Source organism: Sarcophilus harrisii, chromosome 2 (assembly GCF_902635505.1).
Source record: "Sarcophilus harrisii chromosome 2, mSarHar1.11, whole genome shotgun sequence".
Classification (NCBI taxonomy): domain Eukaryota; kingdom Metazoa; phylum Chordata; class Mammalia; order Dasyuromorphia; family Dasyuridae; genus Sarcophilus; species Sarcophilus harrisii.
In genome coordinates this window covers 46448120-46467497 of record NC_045427.1, presented here as the reverse complement: position 1 = coordinate 46467497, position 19378 = coordinate 46448120, and the positions used below count along the sequence as shown (strand labels likewise).

General features: G+C 36.6%; 1 protein-coding gene across 1 annotated transcript in view; it reads left to right on the top strand.

Annotated features, from left to right (window-relative positions):
- Nucleotides 1-19378, top strand: part of ACSF3 (acyl-CoA synthetase family member 3) — a 226399-nt gene that overhangs the window by 47413 nt on the left and 159608 nt on the right. Inside the window, exon 4 of the mRNA XM_012540377.3 lies at nucleotides 15668-15822. Within this exon, the coding sequence (XP_012395831.1) occupies nucleotides 15668-15822 (155 nt within the window). The remainder of the gene's footprint in view (nucleotides 1-15667; nucleotides 15823-19378) is intronic.

The following is a 19378-nucleotide window of genomic DNA, read 5'->3' as shown; positions in this document are numbered from 1 at the left end:
TATCATTTGAACCTTAGAAGAGCCCTATACAGTAGGGACTTTGGAAGTCTTACCCTCATTTTACCAAAGATCAGGGAGATAACCATCCCTGGTCACATGCCTAGTGAGTGTCAGAGCTGAGATTTGTACTCAGGTCTTTCAAGCTTCACTTCCTGCCTTCTGCCCATTATTCCACATGTCCTAATTGGCTGTTATCATAATTCTTGTATTTGCTATTTTGAAGTGAAATTTTAGAAATTTTGCTCCCATTTCCCCCAATTGTTTCTATTTGTTTCTTTGGAAACCAAGGATCTACCTAATATATTGAAGCAGTTATCTAATGTCTATATCTTGGTGGTAATAAATGTGCTTTATTTCCATATTGAAATCTTTTTTTTTTTTTATTAAAGCTTTTTATTTTTCAAAACATATGCATGGACAGTTCTTCAACATTAGCCCTTACAAAACCCTGTGTTCCAATTCCTCCCCCTCCTTCTCCCCTCTCCTTCCCTAGATAGCAAAGAGTCCAATATATGTTAAACATGGTAGAAATATATGTTAAATCCAATATATATATATATACATATGTACAATTATCGTGCCACACAAGAAAAAAAGAGAAACAAAATAAAATGCAAGCAAACAACAACAGAAAGCATGAAAATGCTATTTTGTGAACCAAGTATAGATGGTTCTCTTTATCACTGAATAATTGGAACTGGTTTGAATCCTCTCATTGTTGAAGAGAACCACGTCCATCAGAATTGATCATCGTTTCTTGTTGTTGCCATGTACAATGATCTTCTGGTTCTGCTCCTTTCACTTGGCATCAGTTCATGCAAATTCTCTGAAATCATCCTGCGGGGTCATTTCTTACAGAACAATAATATTCCCAAACATTTATATACCATCATTTATTTAGCCATGCTCCAACTGATAGACATCCACTCAGTTTCCAGATTCTCGCCACTACAAAAAGGGCTGCCACAAACATTTTTGCACATGTGGGTCCCTTTCCCTCCTTTGGGATATAAGCCTTATAGAAACACTGCTGGATCAAAGACTATGCACAGTTTAATAGTCTTTTGAGCATAGTTCCAAATTGCTCTCCAGAATGGTTGGATCCATTCACAGTTTCACCAACAACGTATCAGTGAGCCAGTTTTCCCACATTCTCTCCAACATTCATCATTATTTTTTCCTGTCATCTTAGCCAATCTGAGAAGTGTGTAGTAGTTTCTTAGAGTTGTCTTAATTTGGATTTTTCTGATCAATAGTGATTTAGAGCATCTTTTCATATGACTAGAAATAGTTTCAGTTTCTTCATCTGAAAATTGTCTTTATATCCTTTGATCATTTATCAATTGGAGAATGGCTTGAATTCTTATAAATTTGAATCACTTCTCTATATATTTTAGAAATGAGGCCTTTATCAGAACCTTTAAATATAAAAATGTTTTCCTAATTTATTGCATCCCTTCTAATCTTGTCTGCATTAGTTTGTACAAAAACTTTTGAACTTAATATAATCAAAATTACCTATTTTGTAATCAGTAATGATCTCCAGTTCTTCTTTGGTCACAAATTCCTTCCTCCTCCACAGATCTGAGAGGTAAACTATCCTTTGTTCTTCTAATTTATTTATAATATCATTTTTTATGTCTAGATCATGAACCTATTTTGATTTTATCTTGAGCTACAGTGTTAAGTATGGTTCAATGCCTAATTTCTGCCATACTAATTTTCAATTTTCCCAGCAGTTTTTGTCAAACAGTGAATTCTTATCCCAAAAGCTGGGGTCTTTGGGTTTGTCAAACACCAGATTGCTATAGTTATTGACTATTTTGTTCTGTGAACCTAATCTATTCCACTGATCAACTAGTCTATTTCTTAGCCAATACCAAATGGTTTTCCATAGTGGAATCTTTATGACTATTTCTAGTATAGGAATATAGAGTTTAGGGATAAAAGGGAACTTGAAGGTCATCTACTCTGACCTCATTTTATAGATAGGGAAACTGAGACTCTACGTAGTAAAGTTATTTCCCCCCCAAAAACACAGAAGTAACCAAAGTCACATAAGTAATAGCACTGGAATGTAAAATTAGGTGCTCTTTTTGAAATCTTGTGCCATTTCCAAAGCTAAATCACAGTACCATCCACATGGATCATGGGTTAGTATATTTACTTTTCATCTGAACCTCATTTAAAGTTTGGTTTTATTTTTATAGGATTGGGTTTTTTTGTTTGTTTGTTTTTTGGTCTTGGTTGGCATTCTGACCATGTGAAGAATCCTGTTGTAGGATAAAGAGACATAAGGTTAAATACTGAATTTTTATTTTGGGTTCCAGAAGAAAGCCCAAATCATGTATTGGTTCTCATATTTGCCAGAGTTTTGTTGAGTGAAGAATCAGTTCCTTCCTCAGAAGCATTTGTTATCTTTCCAGTAGTAAGAATTTCAATCCCTGGATTTATTATCCACAAGAACACTGGGTACTATTTCCAGGCAATATTGAGTTAGTTATCTGTGACCTGATTGTAAGATGATTTGGTTGAAAGTCAGAAAAGAAAATTTGGAGGACAGCAAGTAATAGATGTATGGATTGGGTTTGATAATTTCTTGGAAACTTTGAATCAAACAAGTGATAAAGTTTTCCTTTTCTGTAAATCTGTCTTTAGCCCTTAGCTTCCTTTCCAAAGTAATGTCTTTTGATGTGTGGATATAAAATAAAAAATGAAAGCCAGAGCCTGTCATGTGCATTTATATTTCTAGGTCCCAGGGAAAAAGCATTTGCTTCTTTCAGCATGCCTGAAGCATAGTAAGGAGTTTAAAAGCTTCAGCCTGGAATGCAGAGGGACCATCAAGTAACACTGATGAATAAATGATAAAAACCCAAGTCATGGGGAGCACAAACAGTTTCAGGTTCTAATGACATGAGAATGAAGCTACAGATGACCTGATTTCCTTTTGAAAAAAAGACTGTTTCTGTCTCATATATTGCTGTGAACAGCTTGTGTTGAGCTAACCACTGGGATTTCCACCGTTTAAGAGAGAGCAGAGTTCTTTGAGCACTGCATAGAGACTTGGTTCTCGTGTGAATAGAAAAATAAATTTAATAAGGCAATGTTGAAATTGTACCATTCTCTTCTGTGTGTTCGTCAGTGTTGGGCAGTATGCTAGAATTGCTGCATATCTGGGAGTCCTCTAGATCTTGTGACTTTCTGAAAATTGATTTCCATCTTACAGCCATGTTGACTACAACCCTGGGATCCTACATGGCCTATTAACACAATATTGTTTCTCTGAAAACTGCAAACCTTTTGAAATCCAGGAGAGAGAGAAAGGGCATGGGGAGGAGAGAAAAGGACTTTCCAGTTTTCAATTCAATTAACTTCACAGGAATTATTTAATTTGTAAATTTATTTTTATTAATACTAATTAATAAAATTTAGAGCTTGAAGGCACCTGAGAAATGATCTAGTCCAATTCTCAGTTTTTAGAAAAGGACTAGGTGGCTTGTGTTAGGTCCTATTACTGGGGCTTAACCTATGCTACTCTGACTCCAAAGTCAAGTGTCCTTCCCACAATAGCATGCTGTTGTTCAATGTAGGTCATTTCAACAAATATTCAATAATTTTTTTTGTCCTGTGATGGAGAAGATTCAAGTTTAGAAAAGACACAAGCCCTGCCCTTTTGAAGCTTATGGATCTATAAGGGTAAAACACCTTTCCACAGATGGGTGGATGGATCCATGCAAGTGTGGAAATAAATGCTACATACATCAAGATCTTAAAAAAGGTGCTGTTTAATTGGGGGAATTGAGGAGAATTGTTGAGCATGTTCATGGAGAAGATACCATTTGAGTTGGGCTTTATAGGAGGGGAATTCTACAAGGATAGATGGAGGGATATGATATTCTAAGTATGGGGGACTGCATGAACAAAGACAGGAGCAAGAAAGAGCTAGACATATTTGGGATCAGAGTATGAAGTGCAAGGAGGGAAATAATAATGAGATAAAATTAACTGAGATAAAAGTAACATCAGACTGAAATCTCTGGGCATTTTCTCTGGTTCTACTCCATGCCTGAAATGCTCTTCCTCTTCCCATTCCCACTGGCTTCCTTTTAAGTTACAATGAAAATCTACATCTTCTACAGGAAGCCTTTCCTAACACTCTTATTTGGAGCGCTTTCCCTCTGTTAATTATTTCCTGTTTATTCTGAACATAGCTTGTTTGTACATATTGTTTGTTGTTTTCCCTATTAGACTGTAAGCTTCTTAAGGAGCTTACAAAAGACTGACTCTTGCCTCTTTTTGTATTCCCAGGGTTTAGCAGAATGCCTGCCACATAGTAATAAATCTTGAGAGACTGAATGACTGAATGAATGTAGAGAGACCATTGTAGAGCACTGATGATTTAATTACAAGATTAAATTGTGAGGGGAAAGTTTTAGGTATGAAATCATGAGATAAAGTAGCACCAGTTTGTGAAAAAGCTTTAAATGCTAAGAAAAAAAGACTGGAACTTTGTTCAGAAGATAGTAGTGGAGACAAGCAGAGGTGTGACATGAGCATTTGATAGTAATGAAAAGGAAAAGCTTGAAGAGATTAAGGATACAACTTAGCCTGTATGAATAACAACAATAATATAAATCATTTGTATAGTACTTTAAAGTTTACAAAACTTGTTTGACATATTATCTCATTTTATCCCTACAACTATTCTGGGATTATTATTGGTGTTGGAAACTGAGGCAGATAGAGGTTAAGTAATTTTCCAGGATCACCTACTGGTAAATATTTGAACTTGTGTCTTCCTGACTCCAGGTCCAGTGCCATATCCACTCTACCATCTATCTAGCTGCTTCTTAGTGAAACTGCCATTTAAGAAAAGGGTATTGTTTCTCTTTTATTAATTAAGGAATGAAAAATAATTTAAGTACTCGGGGTAAATAAAAGCACCAAGCCTTACTAGAATATCTTCTCATGAAGTTATTTTGAGCAAAGCTTCTTAAACTGTAGGTTATTGATGCGGGAAAGATTCCAATCTTTGATTCCCAACCCTCCCCCACCCTCCCCCCAGCTAATGTAAATTACCCTTTGACTCACAAATCCTGGTCCCTTTGAATTCCAATAGAAGATCCGGACCTGTCCCAGCCCCACCCGGATCTGAGCCAACTACACCCCAAAGCCCCTCGAGCTAAGTCTCAGACTTAAAAGGACCACACTGGGAACCCCTCTTTGCAGAGATTCCAAACATGGTCGCCATGTGAGGACCCTCTGTCCACTGGACTCTCTGTCCAGTGCCCTCCTTATCTCTACCTTCACCCATCTCCTACTACTAAACTCAGTAATAAACCTCTTTTATTAATCTAGCTCTCTGGGCCAATAAATGCTTTTATTGGGAATCCGCGCCGCTACTAGAACTCATATACCGCCGTATCCTTGCGCCGAATCCAAGGGGGTTGAAGGGGAACTCTGTTTGACTCCCTGTACCCCAAACCTGCCACTAGACCTTAACTAAACCCTAATTTCATTTAGGTACCCCAAATGTAGACCTCAACATGTGGTCTACACCTCAACATTATGACCCCTAAGGGGACTGAAAACTGAATGTAGGGGTTGCAAAATTATGATTTATTATCACTAAATTTTGTTTATTTTTTATATACCTATTATCCGGGGTCACATAAAAATTTCTTGGGTAAAAAGGGGTCACAAGTACAAAAAGCTTAAGCCCTGATTTCGCAGCATTCAGAGAACCTTATTATCTAACTTTCTCCCAAAACACACCATTACCTGCTTTCTAGTGAATTCTCAATGAAAAGTAAGTCTTCTACCTCAACTCTGTTGCTACATGGCATCATTTCTTAGCTTTTGTAGGATTCCTACTGTGGGTTATTCGGCAAAGATCAACATCTTCTTCCTTAGTGATTTTCAGCAAAGTTGAAACTAATTTTCATTTGAACAAACCAGGAGAGTTCATTTTTTGCAATGAAATTGTTTTGCCAATATCATTTGGCTGATTTGATCTCCTTGGTTGCGTGGAAGATGCCTTTAGATTGCCTCTCTGCAGGCTGGAGCCAGTTTTGATGGGATCATTGCTTCCTTCCAATTTGTTTTTATTTTTTCCTGCCTTTTATATGTAAACTCAATGGGAAACATTACTATTTGTCATTTTCAGTGTGATTTTTCACTTCAGCCACATTTCCTCCTCACACCAATCCCTCAGTAATTTTGATCTCGCGATTGGTTAGGCTGTCTACAGAATTTTTCTTGACCTCTCCTGAACTTGTCTTTGACACCAGACTCTGCAATCCATTTGAAAGAAAAGTATTTGTCTTTTCTTTAAGTGCTGTGCTCTGAGTAGAAACCAAGCAAGTGGAATTTGGAATTTTTTAAAAATTTGTTGTTTGAGTTAGATGGATCTTTTTTCAAATCAGCTTCAAATTTCTCCCTCTCTCCCATCCTCTCATTTTGGTTTCTTATTACCCTTTTGCCAACCTTCTCATTTTAAGAGTTTGTTATTTAGCACATTTTTATATAGTGCTTTTTTGTTTGTTTATTTTGCTTTTTAGTACTTAATAAATGTCCATCGAAGTTCCTCTTAAAGCACATAAATTTTAGGTGTGGTGGTAATAAAATTAACTTTAGCATCATGTTCATATTGAAAAGTAGTCAGGTCAAGGAAAGGACTTTCCACTAGAGAAACACCTACTTTGAAAGTGAAGTTGACCCTTCATGATTCCCTGATTCAATCAGGCCTATCTTGCCATAATAATAGTTTAATATTTTAGCAGATTTCCCATCTTAATATTTTGGATATTGCCTTCTTCAGTATTGATCACAGCTCATCCATGTCTTCGATTAGGTCCTGGGTAACTAAGTGGGGTTGGCAGAGAAAACCTGAAATAAGGTAAGATTATTTCCCTGAGAAATAGAGAAGGGCATTGATAGAAATCAGCTCAATCTTACAGTTCATCCCTCATGGAAGTCTTTGGTAACTCCACTTTATTGTATCCAATCAGAAAGCAAACCCTCAAGCTTAAATTTCCCTTATAAATCTTCTCATAGTCTACATTTGCTGAATCTCTTTTGGGTTAGTCCACCATGATGTTCTGACTCATGATGTCTTTCTACTTCTTATAGGTAATGAACTCTTAAACTCCTATGAATTTAGCTTGTCAGTCAGTGTACCTGACTGACACCTACCTCATAATGTATTCCCTTTTTCCTGGTTGTCACCTCCACTGGGGAACTTATCTTTTCCACTGTTAATTGTTTAAAAAAAAAAAAAAATCTTTTCTTGCTAACTAGATGCTCTTCCAAATCTATTTTATGTTTACCACTCCTGGTACATATTTTATCTCTTCATTTGTCCTAAAACCTTTCATAAATAAAAATGCCTTTTGACAAAAAGAAAGGCCATTATGAATTTTTCACATTGCTACCAAACCCCAGCGTTTGGTGCCAATTGCTCATCCCAGGCTCATCACCTTCTCATTCATGTTTTCTCATACGTCTTCCTCAGAAAATCCTCCCAGTACAGTAGAGATCTCTCTCTAGGTTAAAACGCATACACAACACACACACACGTTTTCATATTAGTCATGATTGAAAAAAAGACAGTCTCCTCCCAAAATGAAAAAAATAAAGTGAAAAATAATATATCTTGATCAGGATTCAGATTCAGATCAGCAGATTATATTCAGATTCAGATTCAATTCGTTCTCTGGATATGGGTAGTATTTTTCATTATGAGTCCTTTGGAATTATTTGAATCATTGTCTTACTGAAAAGAACTAAATCATTTACATTTGATCAATACACAATGTTGCTGTTACTATATACAGTGTTCTCCTGGTGCTGCTCACTTCATTTTGTTTCATTTCATGTAAATCTTTTCAGATTTTTCTCAAATCATCCTGCTCATTATTTCATATAGCACGATAATATTCCATTACAGTCATATACAACTTGTTCAGCTATTCCTCCAATGATGACATCTTCTCAATTTCCAATTCTTTGCCACCACAAAAAGAGCTACCAAAAATATTTTTGTATGAGTAAGTTATTTTTCCCCCCTTCCCTCGTTTTAAAAAATCTCTGTGATACAGATCTAATAGTGGTACTGCTTGGTCAGAGGGTATGCAGAGTTTTAGAGCCATTTGGGCATAGTTCCAAATTACCCTATAGAATGAATGGTTGGATCAGTTAATTAACACCTTCACCAACAGTTCAGTGGTGTCTCAATTTTTATTGAAAGCTACTTTTGATAGACACATGATAAGGGTAATCACAGAACGAGTATTTGGGTTGAAACTCTATAAGGTTGATTCTAGTAATCCTGTGAGTGCACAAATAAACCGAGCTAAATCAAATGCACAAATGTATTATGAATTTACGGAGCTTACACTAAAACATGCACAGAGCTAGTCATTAGAAAGCCATAGTTACTTTTCAGCCAAACCAAAGGGCTTTGTTAGATCTTGGGTCAAAGGAAAATTGTATTCTTCTTCCAAGTTATAGTCAGTGATGTGTTGATGCCTAAAGGAAGTCATTGGACTTTCAGGAAACATTTTTCTCTACCTTGAGAGGACAGTGGTTGGTTTACCCCTAGATTTGTGATGATTGATCATACTAATTCTTCCAGTCCTAACTTTAGATACTGTTAATAGTTATGAAGTTATCTATCCTTTTAGAGAAGTGAAAATTTCCCTCCATGATTTACTCGATGACCTCCTATAGCAGTGAATTGCAAACACAGCCTAAATTTTTCTGTCCATTAATTTCATTGTAAATTCCCTTGTTCTCATATTATAAAACAGAATGAAAGCAAGACTGATAAATTTTTACTGTTGTCTCCATCATTTTTTAACATGACTAAATTCCTTTCAATTTTTTTTTCTTGGCAGAATAATCCTGTTTTTACCATTGTGGCTTATTTATGCCTATACTTTTATCATCTTTTATGATAATCCATTAAATGCAATAAGTAAACAGATCTAAGTGGGCTGAATCAGTATTTTGATTTCCAAGCAATACACAAAGACACTGCCAGGAGCCACGACGTTGGTGATTCATTAGTGAGCGTCCTTCTGAATCAGTCATGGACCAGTATGCTATTTTGCAGCGTAGTTGCCAGAAATCCTGTATCTCAAATGAGGCTGAAAGTACCATGGTGAATTGTTGGGAAGCCATTAAGACAAGTGCTAAAACTGGTTTCCACACTCACTGACTCTCATAGTTGCTTAAGAAGCTCCTTGCATGTATTCAACTAAGATTTTCTAATTTTAGACATCTCTAACTAGGGACTAGGTTTTCCCACTTTAAAATGTGGTGAAGGGTTAGGGTTTTTTGGGTGTTTCTTTTTGTTGTTGTTATTGTTGTTTGTTTGCTTTTTAATTACCTGTCATCCCTACAACTATGTAATTGTATCAGTTAAGTATAGAGTAACTGGGAACATGTATTCCTCCCCAGAGAAATGAGATTTTAGTTAATAACTGCATTTAGATTTAGAAGGGGATGCTGCCATTTATATGAGGACCTGTGGGAGTGATTTGCTTTTTTTTTTTTTTTCCCTGATATTATACTGACAACCATAACTTACCAAGAATAACCCTTGAAGTCTCCAGGTGAGTTCAAGAGCATGTTAGACCTTGGTTCTTCCAGTGTTCATTGTCCATACAGTCTCTTGCATGTGATTGATGTATCTTAAATACAAAATCCAAACCTAAAAATAAAAACCCTTTCACGGTATTATTGGATGACCAGAAATCTGTTGTTGCATTTAGCTGTTTTTAGAGCCCCTGGGCTTCAGCATGTTATCCAGCCAAAGAGAACAAAATAATAAAAACAGAATGATGGGTTGTCGATATTCTGCACTTGTGATTGATGAGTTGACAGTGACAAGCAGGAGAATAGACCAGGAGAGATAAATTGTGTTGCTCTAAATCAAAGGAAAGCCACTAGTGATGTCCTCCTCTGAAAAGCAAAATCTGGCAGTTTATTAGATTATCCAAAGTCCAGGATCAATTAATTGCCTCAGGTAATTCCACTCCTTGATTTCTTTGGATTGGAGGCATTTCATTGAGAGGAAAAAATTTCTAGTGGATTGGGCCCTGAGTCAGAGACAGATGACCTGAATTCATTCTCAGTTCCTCTACTGACTGACTCACCAGATGACCCTGGGAAAATTATTCAACTTTGATATCTGCCCTTTGCCTGCCTTATAGCAGTCTTATGTGCAGACATGGGAGATAATGTAAAGCAAAGTTTAATGCGCTTCCTTGTGAAATGCAAAACATAAAGATACTGTAGGATCTTTTATATTAAACTAATGTCAGAAGCAAGACTAACACTCATGAAACAAGGCTCATCTTTGGGTCAGACTTTTATTGCATTTGCAAGACTTGGTCAGAAAATAAGTTTTTAAGTTTAATTACTGTTGTATTGTTGTATTGTAGTACAGTGGAACTGTAGTATAGTACCCACAGTGCATCTGTTAACAGTTTAAATATTCTTTCCAGTGATGCACACCATAACCTACCCATCCTATGTAACACACAAGTCACTTCCCATCCATCCACTCAGCTATCAGTGATAGGGCAGGTTTGACCATAACATACACACACTCTGCTCTACTCAGTAAACTTTAGTGATTCCCTCACACCTTGAAGATCAAATATTAAATCCTCTGGCATTCCAAATTACATCTTCACCCCTTCACTTTACACCTTAACCCACTCCCAAATAAATGCCCATGTACTCTATAATCCAATGAAATTGTTCTTGCGTTTCTGTCTCCTGTCTTGTCTGTTTTTCCTTTGACTCTTAACTTCTTATAAGAAGCCTTTCCTGATCTCCCTTGACACTAGAGCTTTCCCTCTGTTGAGTATCTATAATTTATCCTATCTGTAGTTTGTTTGTTCATAGTAGTTTGTGAATCTTGTAAGCATCTTAATGGCAGGATCTGTCTTCCCCCCCTCCCCCTTTTTTTGGTATCTCTAGCACTTAGCATAAAGCCTGATAGATAGTAGATTCTTAAAAATGTTTATTAATTGATTGACTGATTTATATTCTTCCATAAATTTGCTACAGGAGAGTCCGCTGAGGAACCTGTGCTCAGGAGTCTTTTTTGTGTTCTCTTGAATGTTGTGAGGGTACAGATGGAGGACACAGATTGTCCATATGATGTAGTCATTCTGTTGGTAGCTTAGTATTTTGTTAAGCCTTTGGAACTTGGAGTCCTGATCCATCGTTAGTTAAATGACTATTTCCCTAGATACTTTGAAATATGGTTATTAATTAAAATTCCATTTCTTTAGTACTGGTGAAGTAAAAGCTGGGGTTCTATTTTTATGCTTAAAAATATCCAGGATTAGTGATTTCAACCTTGAGAGTGCTCCCTTTTCTTGCAGATCATGGCCCCTAGATGGCCTTTGAGTGTAGCTGTGCCAAAAAATACATTTCCATGGAGCCAGAATGGAAACGAGCCTTTGAAATCATTAAGAAGAGAGAGAGACAAAAAGAAATCTCTTCCAGCTCTTTCAAAGAGAATTCACAAGGAATCTCTAAGGAGGGGATTCGTTTGCAAAATGGGGGACATGTTTTTACTGCAGAAATTTGATCTTTTGGAAGAGATATTTTCAAGCAATTGAAGTTATATGTGAATTGTTTAAGAGAAAGGTAGCATCATAGATGTTTCTTACTTGGTGGTCATTAGAAAATTTATGCCAAGTCACAAGAAATTTTGGTTTCTGTTAGGCGATTATATTTTAAAAATAGCAAGACATTATTTAAAAACTTGTGGTGCAGTTTCTTAAAAGTACTTTGTAAACCTATTTCTGAATATACCCTAGATGAATGGAAAACATATGATTTGGCTCTAGAGTCTGTTGCCAGCTAAGAATGTTTTTTATATTGTGAACTCCTTGAGGGCAGGGACTGACTTTTGCCTCTTTTTGTGTGCTCTGAACTTAGCAAAGAGCCTGGCACATTGTAGGTATTTAATAAGTGTTTATTGAAATTGGCTGATTAAAAAATGTTTGCCATCTTATGATTTGACCTAATCTTTTTCCTTTGTTTCTGTCAACAAGGATTGTTGTGGCAGCAGGGAATAGTAGAAAGAACATGTAATTTGGTGTTCGGCTATCTGGCTTCAAAACCTTGCTCTGATGGTTACTTATGGTGAGATTGCAGGCCAATTATTTAATCTCTTGCAGCTTTTCTGTCTTCATCTGTAAAATTCCAATAGTAACACTTCTTACATTCCCTATTGAACAGGATTGTTTAGGAAGGCACTTTTAAAATATCGGAAGTGTTCTTACTATTGTTGTTGTCATTATTATTGATTATTTAATGCCAAATTAACTTTCATTAAGAAGGTGGGAGCTTCACTAAAGTAGAAAGTAATGAAACTGAGCCAGGGAACAGGATAGAGGGGAAAGTAGTAGAATAATTGGCCAACAGTGACAGCATGAAGGAGAACCTCTTCACATTTGATATATTTACATTTTGGCTTTTCCCCCCCATATCCTCATGTTCTGCTCTATCTCTATCTGAGAAGGTGGTGGTAGGGGATGTCCACTGTGGACTGAGGTGGGCATTGGGAAGAAAAAGGTAAAAAAAAATCAATCCCCCCTCAAAAAAGTTAGACATTAGGGATACCAAAAAAGGTGAAAACAGCTCCTGTTTTCGAAGAGCTCATAGTTAAATGGATAAACTGTGGGTCCTCTCATCTCTACCTATTGATTTACGCGTGATCCTTGAAGTTACTGAAAATGAATTGATTGAAGAGAAGCAAACAAAGCTTTTGTCTACATTTTTTTTTATATTACTGATCTGCTTTATTAAATCTTTCCAGAGGAAAGCTGACTTCTGCTGCTTGTAGGTCAAATATCAAATCCCAGTCACTCTTTGCTTTTTATTCTCAGTTATATCTTTGTCTTTTTGTGTTTCCTGCTGAAAAGCATGCTACCCTGAAGCAGGTCAGGTTAGAGGAGGTCCCCTGGTCTGAATCAAAGGTCATCCAGAGTGGGAGCCACCAATTACTTTCATTGGTCTCATTTCTGATTTCTGCTGATCCTATAGCTGATGCCTTCCTTTCCTTTTCCTCCCTGCATGGGAGGCATCTAGAGGAAAAATATTCCCTATCATAATTCAGTGCATGAACCATAGTACCATTTAAGCCTGTGCCTTTTTTGCATCCTCTTTACCAAACCTTGATGGCAGGAAACAATCCCTTGATGAGTAGAGGGAGGAATGGAGCCAAATTTCAGAGCTCCCCCTCCTACAGGAAAAGTGCCTTTGTTAAATGTGTCTTCCTGTATTAAGGGTGACAACATTTCAAAAGAGAGCTGATTGTTCTCAGGCAGTGAAACGAAAGACAAAGCAAGTGAGGGAGAGCAGGGAGAAGGTGGGGGCTTCACTAAAGTAGAAAGTAATGAAACTGAGCCAGGGAGCAGGATTGAGGGGTAAGTAGTAGAATAATTGGCCAACAGTGACAGCATGAAAGAGAATCTCTTCTTCACCTTTGATAAATTTACATTATGGCTTTTCCCCCCCATATCCTCATGTTCTGCTCTATCTAAGAGTGGGTGAAGGTGGTGGTAGGGGATGTCCACTGTGGACTGAGGTGGGCATTGGAAAGAAAAAAGTAAAAAAAAAAATCAATCCCCCCCCTCAAAAAAGCTAGAAGTGGTGGTCCTTTGGGGTGGGAAAGAACTAGTTGGGTGTAAAGAAGAAATTAAAAGGAAAGGTCAATCATGTGTTTATTAAGGGCAAAGTAATGATGCTGGGTAAACTCTCAGCTAAGTAACGTCCATAATATCTTGTGGATAAAATTGTCAGTATTGAACAAAATTGATACTAGAATTAAAAAAGTTTAGGAACCAAGAAGGGTTTCTTTCTTTCTTTAAAAAAAAAATAGCTTTTTACTTTTCAAAATACGTGCAAAGATAGTTTTCAATATTCACCTTGCAAAACCTTGTGTTCCAAATTCCTCTTTCCCCACTTCCCCCCTGTATTCAGCAAGTCATCCAATATCCAAACAATGTACAATTCTTCTAAATGTATTTACACATTTTTTCATGCTGCACAAGAAAAATCAGATCAAAAGAGGGAAAAAAACGAGAAAGAAAAACACAAGCAAACAAACAACAACAACACATCAAAAGGTGAAAATAACATGCTGTGATCCACATTCAGTCTCCATAGTTCTCTTTCTGGGTGTAGAAACATCACAAGTCTATTGAAATTCCCTTGCATCATGTCATTGTTTAAAAGAGCCAAGTCCATCACAATTGATCATCACATAGTCTTCTTGTTCTTATGTACAATGTTCTCCTGGTTTTATTCAATTCATTCAATCATATCAAGTACAGTTCATATCAAGTCTTTCCAGACTTTTCTGGAATCATCCTGCTAATCATTTCTTATAGAACAATTATATTCCATAATATCCATATACCATAATTTATTTAGCCATTCCCCCACTGATGAGCAACCAATCAGTTCCTTTGCCACTACAAAAAGGGCTGCCACCATGTTTTTGTACATGTGATCTTTTATGATCTCTTGGGATACAGCCCCAGTAGAGACACTGCTGAATCAAAGGGTATGCACAGTTTGATAGTCCTTTAGGCATAGTCAAGAACACTTTCTTGAATTCACCAGCAAGGGAACCCTTGTTGGTTCTTAAACTTTCTGGTTCTGTTATTGGTTTGCTCAACATTGACAATCTTAGCCACAATTTCTTCATCTGATTCAGTGGTCCCGGAACCATTAGACTAGGAGAAAACATGTGCTAAGAAAGGTTTGATACTCTGAAGCAATCATTTGAGGATTCTTCATTTTAAATTAGTTATGGAATGAGAGACAGAAGTAGTGTTAACTGGGAAGTTAGTCAACCCCTTGATGATAAAGAATTACTTGTACTGTCCAGAAACAAAGCATAAAATGTTGATATACTTTCTAATTTCTTTAATAACTTAGGAGATTAGGAGATAACATTTGGAAATTCTGCTTTAGATTATCAGGAAAGCACTGACTTTCTATATTCAGTCATATCTATAATATTTTGTTATATCGAGTCCAAGCTTGAATATACAGACGTACATTAACATGTATGTCAGTGTTATTGTATAGGCACATGTGCATGTCTCCCAAAGTGCATGTGTATGTGTGTGTGTACATATATCATATACCTTTCAGCAAATTACCACTTTTCATTCTATGTATATAACTTGCAACTGCTTTATAATATATAGGTATTTCAATAATTTCATTTTGATTGGCTTCTGCCAAACACATATTTCTTGTCTCTTTAGTCACAGCAGTAATGGTATTAATCTAAATAAAGTTCTGTAATGCTCTTTAAAAAAAAAAAAAAAAAGATTGATTTAATATGCTTTGTTGGTATTTTCCTTACAAACAACATGGACTAACCTTTGACTCTCCATAATCATCAGAGTCAAATGCTAATTATTGGTTTAGTATATACACTGACCCATTTTGGTGATAGATGAGGTGATTATTTGATTATTTTCAAATGAGCTATAATGTTTTAGAATATGCTTATTAGGATTTTCATGCTTAAGGAAAGATTTAAAGATGGAGAGCAATGATCTCTGTGATTCATCTGTTTTCTTTTTTATTCAAATAATTTTCTTTCTTTTCTTGCTAGGTTTGGGAAAAATTTCTAAGTTCTGAAAAGCCACGGATCAATGTTTTCATGGCAGTGCCTACCATTTATTCCAAATTGATGGATTATTATGATAAACATTTTACCCAGCCTCATGTCCAGGATTTTATACGTGCAGTTTGTAAAGACAAAATCAGGTAACTGAAGAACCCAAATATGAACTGAATCAACTCTGGGATCAGAAAGCTTGAGTTTGAGTTACTCTATCAGTAAGTAATTGGAGGACCTCAGTGCAGTTGCCCAGCTTGCCCAGGGCTCAGTTTTCCTATTTTTCTATAAAATGATCTCTTAAATAATTTTTATGTTCCTTCCATTTCTAAATATTCTGATTCTTTAAGGCTATGGTTTGTTCTTGAGAATATTAGTTCTGTTCTATGTTAAGAGACTTTACTTCCCATTTAACTTGAATATGACATATGGAATACTTAGAAAATTGCCCTTTGGTTCAAAGTCATGCCATTCAAAAACTGTAGTTCATGAGCCCCCACCAGTGTGTTTACTTTTATCAGCTGGTCAAGAGACATCAATTTAAAACAAAAGACATTTAATCAAAGCATATAGAAAATTAATTTAAAGACAAAGATTCCTACATGCAAAAATGGGATGTCTTTTCCCACTACTGCATTACTAGTCAGTCAATAAACGTTTATTTAATGCCTATTGTGTTGTCAGGCACTGTGCAAAGAACTTGGAATATAAAAAGAGGCAAAAGATAGTCTGTGACCCCACAGAGCTTACATTCTAATAGAGGAGACAAGAAGTCAACAAATTATATATTTGTGTGTGTATACATATATGTACACATACATGTACACATATATATATGTATAAACACACCCAAAATTGTAAATAATTAACAGAAGGAAGTCATTAGAATTAAAGGGGGTTGGGATAGACTTCCTGTAAAAGGCAGGAGTTTAGCTAGGATTTGAAAAGAGCCAGGGAAAGTAGTAGGCAGAAATGGAGAGAGAATTCTAGCTTGGGGGACAGCCAGACAAAATTCTCAGAACTGAGGTCACAGAAAAGCTATAAGGTCAGTATCATTATAGCAAACTGTAAGATATAAGAAAGATAAAAGGAAATTAGACTATAAAGGGCTTTGAATGACAAACTAAGAATTTTGTATTTGATTGTAAAGGACTGGAGTTTATGACATGATCAAACCTATTCTGTAAGTAAAATTGGCCAAATGTAGAATGGATTGGAGTGGAGAGACTTGGGACAGGCTGCTCACCAGCAGTAATTACAGTAGTCTAACCATGAGGTGATAAGGACCTGCACCAGGGGGGCATTGTCAGAGGAGTCAAGGGTATGTATCTGCATCACTTTCACCAGCTGGCCAAGAGACATTAATTTAAAACAAAAGACATCTAATCAAACCATATAAGGGGAAAGTTGACAGACCTTGTAACAGCTTAGATGTGTGTGTGTTGTGGGGGGAGGAAGTGAGAGATAGTGAGGAGTCCAAGGAAACCCTAAGTGGTGAATGTGAGGGAATGACAGGATGGATTTGCCCTCTACAGCAATAGGGAAGGTAGGAGAAGGGGAGGGTTTAAGGGAAAACGTGGTAAGTTCTATCTTTGATGTGTTGAGTTTTAAGATGTCTATTGGAGATTCGGTTTGAGATGTCTAAAAGGCAGTTGGATATGTGAGGCTGGAGGTCACCAGAGAAAAAAGGATGGTGATTAAATCCATGGCAGCTAATGAGATCACCAAATGAAGTAGTATAAAGGGAGAAGAAAAGAGGGTCCAGGATAGAACTCTGCAGGACACCTACAGTTAGGGCACTAGTGTCTGCGAGTTGAAGGAGATGCATTCAGAGAGCACAAATGGCCAGGTAACATACATGGAGGGCATATATGTAGGCAATACCTGTGACCGGGTCGTATTCATGAAGGAATTCATACATGGTCCAAACAACTGATAATTTCATTATTCTATGATTTCTGCTACCTTATAATGATATCATTATGCTATTTGCTGCTACTTTCTACTAAAAGTCACATCTCTTTTCTGAATGTGTTGTCTCTTCTGCCTCTTACTTCAGTGGCCTAATTGTAGCCAAGCTTTTTCTTCTTTTACTGGCATCTTCTGGGTTTTGCCTTTTCATGATCAGATGCTGGCTATCCCATCTTCCATCTGCTAAGGTATAGGGACTAGAAAACCCTTTCCAGACCATGCAGGGTAACAGACCTTTAGTCCATAAGGTAGGATACAAATCACCATACTCAGCTAAGGTTGACTGATCAAATGCCAGCCAGTATGCCCTCAGGCTAAGATTGAATCTAATCTTTTGACTGTGTTCCCTCCTTCTGATACTCTTCAGTTTAAAAAGCAAATGAATGTAAGCAAGGACAAAAAGTAAGCAAAGAAATCTGCCTTAATTATGAGACTCTGCCCATGAAAAACTTCTTGAGTTTTGTGCGTCTGTATTGCCAGTTGAAAATCTTAAAAAAAACAATTTTTTTAAAAAATTTAATTTCTTGGAAAGTTATGAGGAAGTTGATTGAATTAGTAAAGAGTGGTAACTTAGTTTATCTATCCTTTCTTTTCTTGGCCCATCATTAGTACTAAATCTGTTTTAGCTGTTATCCTTTTCATCCATGTACTTAATTGATTTGCTGGTCCTAGTTTCAGTTTGTTTCTGCATGAATCCAACCTTGGCTTCTATATTTTCCTTTTCTTTTTCTGCTCTTCAACTTTTCTGTCTCCCTTCTGGCCTAACATTCTATCTACTATGGCAATTTTAAATTGCTGTACCAATGATGAGAGTCAGTATGGTGTAATGGAACAGGGAAGGGAATAAGCATTTATTAAGTACCAAGTATGTTCCAGGCATTAGAAATATTATTTCATTGATCCTGGGAGGCAGGTGCTATTATTTTCCCCATTTTATTGTTGAGGTAACTGAGGCAAAAAAACGTTAAGTGACCATCTCAGGGTCATACAACTAGTTAGTGTCTGAGGCCAGACTGGAACTTGAGTTTCTGCCTCCAGGTTCGGTTCTCTATCCACTGGCCACCAGCTGAATCAGGGAAGGCCTTCAATCCTGATCATCTGTAAGACCACAGTGTGGTCTCTGGGCATCTGGGCACAAATGCTACTGGGCATCATCCCGCTGAGCCTCTCTCAAATGGTTCTCATCCTTAAAATGGGAATAATAGCACCTGTCTCACAGGGCTCTTACAAGACTCCAGTGAGATACTGTATTCAACTGTTATTATAAATATTGTTATAATTATCCTTTCCCCTCTCCCCTTATATCACTTCCAGATCAAGGTAGTTTAATAGGAACCTTATGTTATGTTTACTGCTTAGGGAATGCCTTGTATGTGGAATTTTATGTGTTTGATGTGGAGCAAATTTGGGGTAAGGAGGTAGAAAAAACGGAGTCTTTTTAAATGCAGTAATAAGATTTTTGAAAATCTAAACCTCTGGAAGCGTGGAAGACATAACTTAAGCATAGTTAAATTTTAAGTACATTTATATACATATCTGTATTCTATTTCATATAACTTAATTGATGATCTTAGAAAGGCTAGGGTAATAGATTGATTAACTTGACCCTCATTTTACCAATTAAATTTGGAACTGGCCAAAAGAAATCCATTAGATTTTGTTCCTATTTTCCTATTTCTTTGCTCTTTATTTTGTGTAGATTTTTCAGTGAAAATAGAGTCCCTGTTTCTGACA